Here is an 11,498-nt window from a genome sequence, read left to right on the forward strand (position 1 = left end):
AAAACTAGTAGCTAGTTGCTGACCAAGGAAAAAATCAAACAGGCAAAATGCACTGGTCTCATTTATTCAAAGGGACAATAGGTGGTTTGCCAAGGATAAGGCATAACAATAGCAAACCAATCATTTTGTTAGTTTGCCCGCCTTATGTAAAGGTTATCTGCTAATTAATGAAGACAGTCTTTACCAACAGCTCTTCAGCTGTGAAACAGATTACAGTCCGTGGATCCACTTAAGAATTAGAGCTGTGTCGCTTTTGTAAAGTGTTATTCCTAAAACCATCTCAGCACTAATATTTAATAGGTTTTCAGTCTAAATGTCAGAGAGCACTGTGGAGGTGAGATGCTCTGGAGGTGTGGTTGAATTTTGAAAATGGGTCTGATCATTTATAATGTTGGAGAACAGTGGACAGGAACGCAAAAGCCTTCATTCAACGATGAGATATTTACTTATTTTAAAATCATATCCTTTTTCTTTCAGATTTTTTATTTAAAAAAAAAATCGGCCTTCAACTTTTAATTGAAAACTAATAACGTAGAAGAAATGGGACTGATTAAGAAAACGATTCTTTAGCTGAAACCGCTTAGAATATCACAGCGGCAAAAATCAATTCTTACACAATTGCAAGGTGCTATACAGTAAATGGAATAAGACGTAAAGAATAAATGGACCATAATAGGAAAAGTAGACAAGCCAAAATGCTTCTGAAAGATACAAGTAATCTACAAAAACATTCTCCAAATTAATTCCACATTTGCTATTAGCCTCTTGATGCCACCAACAAAATGTCCCAGAGACAACAAGAAGTCTCAACACAAACGCAGACTGAACAACAGTGAAACTTCTACTATCAAACTAACATGAGGTCACAGGACATGACCACTGTGGCGTCACAAACCTGACAACCTGGCAGGGTTGCATCATTATGAGGTCACAAAACCAGTCAGCAGTTAAACGACATCATTGTGATGTCACAGACCAGAGAGTATCAGGACATTATGAACTGCTGACTTAACTGCATGGACTGTTGTGTCACAGTGAAGTTAAACTAAATTGGGTTGTTGCAGACAAGATCATTGCATTTAAAAGCAGCTGCACACCCTCACATCTGAGTGACTCATTGAACATCCCTCCTTCATGCAGGATAGCCCTTGGAGACGCTTGTAAACAGAAATCAAACCATTGATCCCATTCTTTAAGACTGGACATTTAGTGACAGGGATACTGCTCTTGGCTGCAGTGTTTCCCTCTCCTTATGATATGGTTTACAACACAGAAAAGCCTTTATCTCTTACTGGCTGCACATGTTGAAAGCTTTGTTATGGGCTAAATAGAAGCACAGGAGCAATAACTAAATGAACTGCATCTGTGTGAGGACAAACACTCACAGGAACCTAAAACAGCACCTGGCAGTTACAAGATACATTTTATGAAGGGAAATAGTGAGGAAATCCTTGAATAAATGCAACATTGATGATTACTACAGGAATACATGCAGCTAATTTGTTTACAAATATGTCCACACTATCCTTTATATCCATGCTTTACACTATAATCTCACTTATCTCAACGATATAAATAGGCCTATTAAAAATCAAAAATTAAAGAACAATATTTTCAGTCCGGCTTCAATTTGGAAATGCAGCCACCAAATGTTACATGTTAATCCTGCCTGAAGCCACATTACTGGTGGTCTGCTCTCATATTGTAAACTGATACTGCCTGGTTGTATAAACCTGTCATGTGCTGAAGGCTACCCATTCTTATCTCAGAGTCAGCTGTAGGCAAAGAGAGACAAGTTAACCCCCTGATACCTTAACAGCCTCCCAACAACATTTAGTTTTTTCTTTCATTGTTATGTCTTGACACAATAATAATCATAATAATAATAATGCATAGGGTGCTTCCTGATGAGACTGCACTGACAGAGGCAGCACACACGTCAATATTTTGGTCAGCAGCACCATGTTGCAAGTTCAGGGATCTATTTTCACAGCAATAATTACATAATAAGGTTAAAAACGACGTGAAATTGCATATCATATTTCTGGCTGTACTGTTTGTAAAGAATGCGCAAGACATTTCTATTACCCCTAGCGAGGATGTCAGAGGCGTTTTATAGAGCAATAAAAGCCGTAAATCAGTCACTTTTAAACGACCCCTGGTTCCTAGCGTGTTTTACAGGGTCTGACACAGTAGTAGCCGCACAGTGCACACATGGGTTTACTCTCTGTGGCCTACCTACACAATCCATGGCTGTCTGGACTATGAATACAACTTGTGACAGTGTTATTGCATCGCTAGTGCCTGGGTGTAGGCTGTATGTATCATCACTGATGCTTGTATATGCGAAAGCAGGGAGGAGGAAAATAAATAAATAAATAAATAAATAAAAAGGCAGGGAGACGTGAAGAGGAGCAGATGCAGAGTAATCCATTGGCTGGCGTGGTATTTCAGTTGCCCATGTATTCCTGTAGAGACGTATTTGCGATTGTTTGTACTTAACACAAATTCGGTTCTACAGGGTACATATAGACAACTAATGTATTTTAGGGTTAGACACTGCATAGGCGATCTGTCAGGCAAATATCTTTGCAAGCGGGGCGTCACGTCTGAAATCAGACTGGCGTGAATTTCATAATAGCGTCATTACAAATATAAAGGCTGAAATAGAGTAGAAATGCCACACAAAGAGTGCGCTAAAGCGCCAAAGACGCTTTTTTAAAATTATTTTATCGGGACTACTAAAGCCACACACACACACACACACACACAAACCAATTCCCTACTGTTTATACATTTACAAAAGACATAAAATAACATCTTTTTTCCTACAAAATATCCGTGCGCACACATATACGCCTGCACACACGAACACGTCGCGCAGAGACAGAGAGGCTCTCTTTTCTCCACATTCAACCTCTGCCTTTGAGGTACCTCTTATATGAATATTCAGTCACAAACACGGTGGATACAAAGGGACGGCGTGACAGCACAGATGAAAAATAAGTTTCTATTGTTCCCAACCATTTCTTCTGCTTGCTATTACCATACTGACCGCTCGGTAACCTTTCTTCCTGCCACTCTGGAAGCTAATGAGAAAAGCCTCGGATGAAAAATGCAATATCAGACATGTGACCTGTTTCGGGGGTTATTAAAAACAGCAAACATGCTCAGATTGTGAATCAATGGAATTGATTACAGTGGAGATGCACTGGGGACTTCAAACACCGTCAAAAAAAACCCCCCAAAAAACCATCTCAATCTTTCTCCGCGTGCTCTGTGCATCAATTTCATAGATTTTATTTTATTGAACAACAAGCATCCTTAGCTAACAGTGAACTGTGGAGGAGATGGTAACAAAAAACAAACAAACAAACAAACAAAAACTCATGTTATTTGGCTTTGTCATACACTCATCTAAATACATGCTGTTTGTTGTGCACCCAAGCAGTGCGAAAGAGCTGCACGCACACCACATACTCCCTCTCGCCCCATGCGCTCTGGCGGGCGCATTTTAATATTAGTTAGACAGCCTGACCCGCGTTTCACCCCTCGCGTTTGACTGGTTCCAATAGTTCACTGCCAAGGATTATTGATGGAGAGACAGCAATGAATTCTTTCTCCCCGCAAATGGCTTTCAGATCGTGCACCTAGTTCAATAACTAGTTATAATGTAGAAGTACAAAAAATGAGGCCCTCAGGCGGACTAATTTGATGTTTCATTTGTTCATTTGAGAAATTGTTGAGCTTCCTTCTCTCAACCCCCCCACCCCCCCACCCGCAAAATAACAGCTGTACAAGCGTGTTCACACATGTACATATGTAAACAAAATAAATCTACGCAAAACTATGTGGAGGTCGTTCTGTCCACACATGGTTGTTTTTAATTTGGTGGCCGGGTACCTGACCTGGATGCAGACGGTGCTGCAATATTCCACTCCCCGATGGAAATGGTTACGATGCGCTTTTAATCAAACCCTTAACCTAATAGCCTTTACACGTTTACTCTCCCCAGGTGTAATAACGTTAAACTGGATGGTCCAGTTAGAATAAAAAGTTTTAATGAAGTGCAGACAGACTGGAGACTAGTTGGCTATGAATACCTTTTAAAAGCAGCAGCCGAAGGAGCAGAGGTGATTTTAGATACTGGATTCCCCCACATAAACCACTGGTTAGTTTTACAGCGGTGCTGTGGTTGATTGGACTCGCACTGCAGTGTTTAACCCATCCAATCTGAGCAACAACAGTGACCGTTTTAATTTGGATTGCAGGAAATTGTGAGAAGGTAAATCGAGTTTAAATTGGAGTTTTTCTTTTTGATATTTGAAATTGAAACAAAAATGAAAACAACACTGGAAGCCGTAAACAAATTCATTAAGGGTGCAGATATCTGGACCCTTAATGTCGGTAGAGCCAGCTGTATGCATCCAATTAACAAGCTCCACCACGAGGGTTCATTCTTTGCTGAAGTCAGAGGTGTGGAGCGATGCATAACACTTACTGATAAATCCACGATCCTTCTCACGTTGACCCGATGAACTGAAAAATGGAGAGAAAACGGAAATTAGACTCCATAAAAACCTTATCGAGGTAGAAAATTATTCTTCACATCTAAAATGCCTGAAAAATAGATCTACAAATTGGTAAATAATTACTTATTTAAAAAAAAACCACTATATATCAATATATTACCAATAATTTCCTAAATTAAACTTATTTGTAAACTTTAAAATACGTTGATGCACTGTCTGCCATATTTCGTTTTTTCCCCAATTTAAAATAGTCACCATAGTTTGAAAAATACAATTAATTAAATAAAAAGATGTGCAAGAAATGATATCTAATAATTGAAAAGCCACACACATGTATTTCATTCTAAACACTGTCCCTGGTTTTTTGGGGGTTTTTTTTGTTTTTTTTTTCTGCAAACATTTAATCTGTTAGCGTTCAGTTGGGCAACAGAAAGGAAACGTTTTGATATGTTGCGTTATTATTTCCTGTAAATGATCCGTCAGTTTGTTCTTCTACCTCTGATATCTTCCGTTATCTATTGAAGAAAGGCTGTCCCAGAAAAGCTCTGACATGTGTGGTCTCCTGCAGAACTGGGACCGAGGACAGAAATTCAGGACGGGTCATTTTTAGACAGTAAAACTCAATTTACAAGCATTTTGGTATTTCCTTGGGCCAAATGTTCTATGAATAGAAATCCCTGGACTTCAACGCTGCTGAATTATGGCGAGCAGTCTATAAAAAAAAATCACGACTTTGTCTTCACATTGTAAATAAATTCTTGCTGTGTTCCACAACGATGTAATGGGACTTTATGGTTCTTATTTGAGCTCAGACAAAGGGAAGTCTGTGCTCACCCGGAAATGACCTCTGCGGATTGAATGATGACAGTGTCAGCTCCACAGGTCAAAGAAAGGAACACAAACCGTACAGAACATGGCAGTGAAAACGGATGTTTGTACGGTTTCACTTTTGTTGTAGTGAAATTAGACTGTTTTCATCTGGAGTGTCTTAATTTAAATGAGATTAAATAATATCTTTCATTCAAACTTAACAATGGCTGAAAAGTCTTGAGAATGCAATTATTTCGATTATAATAAGTGTTATGTGACCTCTAAGATGCCAAAATTATTTTTCTGGATTTTTTTTTTTCAGGAGGAAAATATATCTTCATTTTGGATTGTTTTATTTTAGTCTGGAAATTTTGAATTTTATCCCTCTAGCATTACTAAATAAAACTGCTTTTAAAAAAACAACAACAATTGTAAATAAAATCAAATTACTCAATGCCCTGGCTTGGACACGTTGCCCCCCCCCCCCCCCTTCCCCCCCACCACAGTGAATGACCCACACAGGAGCGTGTTACACAGTGCCCCCTATTGAAAGTGTATCATTCATCCTGCACACCTGAAATCAAACCTGCACAGACTTTAAAAAGTAATTCTGATAACATGTTAGAAAATACACACAAGCCAATACAACCAAGACTGACCATCCAGTCAGTGTTCAGGCTTCATGCAGACAATTTGTGCACTCCACCTAAAGCCTTGAGACTCCTCAACAGGACCAGAGTCGAAATAAAAAAAACTTTCATATTTAAATCCCACAATAGCTACTGATGCAGCTTCACAGTGAGCAAGTGCATCCCTGCTGCACCCTGCAGAGATAACTCACCCAAACAAGACCTCATATCAAAATTAGCTGTTTGCAAATCCACACATTGATTAAGAAAGGGCAGTGTTTCCAGGCTGAACTGCTTTCTAAGACATATGGGCAATTAAATGATGAGACCTACACAGAGCAACAGAAAATTATTGAGCTTATAAGATCGCATTGCCTCATCAGTCTCCTCACTGATCAATTCAGTAATACCTTCCCCTCAAACCAGGACAACGAGTTAAAGAGGGGTGTGTGATTGGGGGGGGGTCTTAACTCTGTGCCCAAAAAACAAATATTCACATACTTTGCAAGAAATGGACATTTTTGGTAAAAGATGCAACATGCATGCCTTTGGTGCACAATTGACACTGAGAGTTTCAAAGGGTTTGAGTTTGGATGATGCCATAACTGCACTGCAGAGTGACTTTGAATCAAACATGTCCCTTGGCCCAGACATGACCCTAAAACAGGAACCACAGCTCATGAGCACAAACGACCTCAAGGTTAAACAGCGAGATGAAGCATTTTAATCAGGTGGTTTTGCAAAAAAAAAATTCAAGCTCTTTTCATGGATGAAGGCAATATTTTAAACAACAGAGCAACATTTTAGCATCACACACAACCAAAGTCTAATTTTATTTTCAACAAGCAACCTCAGGAGTATTTATTTATAAAAAAAATAAAAATAAATATAACCAATGTGCAAAATGACATGACTTTATCTCTAATTAAACATCTTTATCTCTAATTAAACAAATTATTTGATTTGATTTATATTTGTATTTTTGATTAAATACTGGTAGGTGTGCAAGAGCAAGTCAGTGTGTGTAAGGGGAGAGAAAGAGAGTGGATGATGAGGCAAGGACGCCAGAGGATTTTTGATAGTTCTGTCTGACTTTTCAATTTCAACACAGTCACCTTTCTCACAAATATTTTTTAGTTTTCTCCAATAACTCAAACATGCAAAGCAAACTGTTGAATCAAACGCCCTAATGTTCAAATCTGTTGCAGGGCATTCAAATATCAATCCTACTTTCCTTTACAAAGATTAAATTGCAGTACAAATATGAAGACGACGTTCCGTTTAAATCTGTGTCGTGGCCACGAAAAAAAACAAACCATGATCAGCATTTCTGTAAGATCCAGTTTCTGTCGAACATAGTACATAACACCAAATCGCCTTTGATACGTTGAAATAAAACCGAGAATTTTACTTTACTTTAAAAACATCATAGTTCTATAAAATATTCATGATCAGTTAAGTAAATTAACTTGGAAGTTAATCGATTTAACATTCGTGCATTCAAAGCCACACTAACATAAAACAAAAACGGTATTGTCTTACGGTGAAATGACGGCTCAGTCGCAGGCCTGTAGTCCAAGTTAAAAACAACTTACTGCAGCAGCTCTCAGTCCTCCGCACCACTCGACTACACGGTCCGGAGAAAGGTACTGCATCCTCACTGCCACAAAGCCCTTTCTTCCTCCGATAAGGGGAAGCCAGCAGCTGCGATTCCGGACAGTTAAGATTATATATGATGTGTATATATCGAAGGTTTGTCAGCTCTTCCAGGCCATAAAACCCACTTAAATGACACCACGTGCTTCCTATGCACCATTCACAGCCTCTGCTTGGGGCAATTGGCATATGTAACCTTGTAAACTTTAAAATACCCTAAAAGAAAGACATACAAAAAGGGATTGAATACATTGTCCCCGTATAGGTTAGGCCTAACAGAGCGCATAGAAAGTGGACGCTGCACTGACCGGTTTTCATAACCGTCAAGGAAGTTCAATAGGAAGCTATTAGTTTGAGAGGTGAGTTGATTTTTATTTTCTTTAAGTAGTGCTAGAGAGAAATTACCTCATAACTTTGGGCTATACTGCGTCATACTACTACTTCTACTAAATCTGCTGCTGGACACAGACACCCAGCAACAGGCACGATTTTATGTCCTCTATACTACCACACAGTGTTGTTTTAACTACAGTGTAATGATGCCAGGATTAAAGAGCAAAGCGATATCATAACGTGGCCATATGGCCTCGACAGTGATGACGCGTCAGTCTGCGGCCACAGGAAACCAAAGGTTTGCATCCATGTTGTGTTGTGGGTGAGTGTTATCACAGGCGAGTGTGTCCCTTCCTTCCCCGACAAAACAGGAAACGGAGTGTATCTGTGGTGGAGTGGTGGAAAAGGGGCAATTGAGTTTTATGAGGGCCTTAAACTTCAGAGCGCGTTTCTCAGTCAATGAAATCCTGTGAATTCAGCGTCGGAACGTGGTCAACTAAGACAAAGCAAGAGATAATGTACTCTTAAAAAAACGTGTAATTTATAAACAGTTTAATTTACTAAAATTGGAACATAAAAGGTATTTCATTATTTTAATGTGAGGGGGGAAAAAAATAGAAGAGATGTGTATCCTGACAGTAGGAAATGTCTTTACTTTTAATGAGACTTTATTGGTTACAATCAACAAACAGGCCATTTATCAGTTCTTCTAGGCCTTGTGTTATCCAGGCACCTCATGTTTACAAAGGGGAGCAGAGTTCATTGCACATTACAATATTATCACATACAGTCACTGAGTTATACATGATGATTTAGAGTCACAAGAATATGACAGACAACATGGAAGATGCCTTGACAGAAATCCACTCACAAAGACATTTCTCACTGAACACGTCACACATTCAACAACGTCCTAACCGCAACATATTATTAAAAAACAAGGAAAGAGGGTAAGAAGTAGTTTTAGTGGTGTAAAACTATTTAACTGTTGCTGTGAGGACAGTTTAAGGTTTATCAAGAAGTCAGAATGATATTTTTCCATCATTTTCACTGACCTTAAAGTTTTTGACATGATGAGAGCTGGGAATGATGCCGGCTGCCCCAGCCGCCACTACTATTATCCTAATTAAGAACATTGATTAGTATTGTGCAGCTATTCGGTGCACTGCAGACCAAAAGCCTTGCAGCGTGAAGGACCCAGCTCCTCTCAACCTCTTGTTCCCTTCGTGCAGTAAAGTGAGGTTATCATCGCATGGGCAGCAAATTAATTTAGAAATGTAAACCGATTGATCAAAGTGAATGATATTCAATACATTAGGTCCCCAAACTGCAGCAAGTGACACATAATTGGTGATGAAGCACACAGAGCGGTGTCATGATGTCATTGCTCCTAGCAGTTCATCCGAAGGTCAGGCGGCACTCCAGCACTGTGCAGTGTGGGGCTGTGCTGCGTGCACGCCGTTCACTGGTGCACTTTTATTCCTTCACTTTGATCTTTGAGTCCTTCTTCCACTTCATTCGTCTGTTCTGGAACCAGATTTTGATCTGTCTCTCGTTTAGGCACAGAGTGTGGGCGATCTCTATGCGCCTGCGGCGGCTCAGGTACCGGTTGAAGTGAAACTCTTTCTCCAGCTCCAGAGTCTGGTAGCGGGTGTAACTGGTCCTGGACCGCTTACCCTCCGTTTCTGAAGTGGTATTAAAATAAGTTAGCTTTCAGCAGCATTTGAAGTGGAAAATAAAAAAATAAATATAAATAATAGGCTCATAATATTATTACATTAAATAAAGCTGGGTTATCCATAAAAAAAAGCATTACAAGAAAAAAAAAATCTATTAATTTAGGTCCCCTTCCACACCCATTTAAAAGATCAAATATCTTTATATAACCCAATTTAACCTGATATTACTTACTGTGGATTTGTGCAATAAAAATTTATGTCATGCTGATGAGGATGGTTAACTAGAGCCTATAAATAGTGTAGAGGATGAGGGCCCTCTTTATCCTTTCACACCAAAACATAAAAAAACACAATATATTTACTGAATAAATCTTACTTTACCTTAATATGTTAAATTGGATAAGTAATATATGTGGGCCTCCCTGTAACCCTGGCCTCGGCCTTATATCGCTGCACATAAGCATTATATTATGGGAGACAAAACAGTTATGTCAAATCTAAATAAGTAGGATTGGAAAACGGAAACGGATGTTTTCCAGATTAAATTTTCCCTATTTTTAGACTTGCCCGTACACAGGCGTGCTAATAAAGTAACAGGCCTGTGCTGTTAGACTTAAACAGAAATTCAACATCCCTGCTGTGTGCCTCTGGATATTTGCATATGGAGAAACACACAACAGAAGTCGCTAGTTCTTGCGGAAAATGGGTTCACTGTCCATCTTGCAGCCTAAAAAGTCAAGCAGTGGTTTGAAGGCATGGAGAGGGAGCATTCCTATTCACATCTTTTAGAGGTGAAAAGTTCACGATTGGGTCAGGGCGTTGGTGTTTCCCAGAGTTCAAATTAAGGCTAAAGCTTCTCTCACACGGAGTCTCATGATGTAAAACATGTAGCGAGACTGAGACTAAACAAAGCAAGGCGAGAACTAATACTTAGAGCTGCATCTGTAATATTATTTCATAGTTTTATCACAGATTTGTTCTCTTATCCAATTATACCACCATAAATCACAGCACAGATCACCTCTTCACCGTAACAGAGCAGGTTTACGAGCAATGGATGCCTTTGTCATAAAATTTATGACCGCGAGTTTTTATTATTTCCTGCGTTTGGCCTATAAAACTCAAGAGGGACACTGGAACGGGCGAAAAGAAGTGTTGCTGCGTTAAGAGTGAATACGGGAAAGCATCTTAGCCGCACTTTAGAAAATAGGCAAACTTTACCGTGGCTCATGTGCAGTTTTGTCATCCATGGATAAATCTGTGGCCGCTGCTCACTGTCCTGACGCTGGTTCACGTTTGTGTTTCGTTTCACCGATTGCGTGTTATCCGCGTTTCTGTCGCTCTCCTGGCTCATGTTGCCGCCGGATTTTGCGCTCCTCTCCGGGTCTCTGTCTGCCCCTAGTCCCAGCAGCTTGCTGCTGCCGTAGTTGAGCCCGCTTGCCTCCACGGACGAGCTACTGGAGACCATGGTTATCTGTGGTCCTGACGGGAGAGGAGTATCCGTATTGCCACGCAGGCTAGTTTTCATCTCCTCCCGTTCAACAGAGGTCGTGGGGACGGGACAAGAAAATATCCCGTTCACATTAACACCCTCATAACGGCTGGACCTTCGCCCAGTTAGATCGAAACTAAACATAGTGTTAGGAGAAGTTGTCTCGCTTGTTTGCCTGAGACCGGAGCTGTCAACATAAGAGCTCATTTTAAACTACGAGCGATACTTTCGTTTTAAACTAGACAGGGCTGCGGGATGATTGTTGCGCTTATTTCCTTGTTTTTGTTGGTCATTGCTTTTCTTTGTTGCCGCTTTTGGAAAATTCAGACCTGTCTGCCCTAAAAAAATAATCCAGGATTTATAGGTG

General features: G+C 39.9%; 1 protein-coding gene and 1 long non-coding RNA gene across 2 annotated transcripts in view; both read right to left on the reverse strand.

Annotated features, from left to right (window-relative positions):
• Positions 1–4,500: 4,500 nt before the first annotated feature.
• LOC138614719 (uncharacterized) overlaps positions 4,501–11,498 on the reverse strand; it is a 37,003-nt gene continuing 30,005 nt past the window's right edge. The window contains exon 3 of the long non-coding RNA XR_011310326.1: positions 4,501–4,539. This is a non-coding gene — a long non-coding RNA (uncharacterized lncRNA). The remainder of the gene's footprint in view (positions 4,540–11,498) is intronic.
• Positions 8,622–11,380, reverse strand: hoxc5a (homeobox C5a). Its single transcript, XM_069689137.1, has 2 exons — positions 10,861–11,380; positions 8,622–9,645 (listed from the first exon to the last, which is right to left on the reverse strand). Exons 1-2 carry the CDS (start codon positions 11,336–11,338, stop codon positions 9,437–9,439), a joined length of 687 nt encoding a protein of 228 aa, XP_069545238.1. The 5' UTR covers positions 11,339–11,380; the 3' UTR covers positions 8,622–9,436.

This window comes from Brachyistius frenatus, unplaced genomic scaffold, assembly GCF_029030835.1.
Source record: "Brachyistius frenatus isolate BFR_SWC_R1_liver_20210118 unplaced genomic scaffold, ASM2903083v1 Contig_6, whole genome shotgun sequence".
Classification (NCBI taxonomy): Eukaryota; Metazoa; Chordata; class Actinopteri; family Embiotocidae; genus Brachyistius; species Brachyistius frenatus.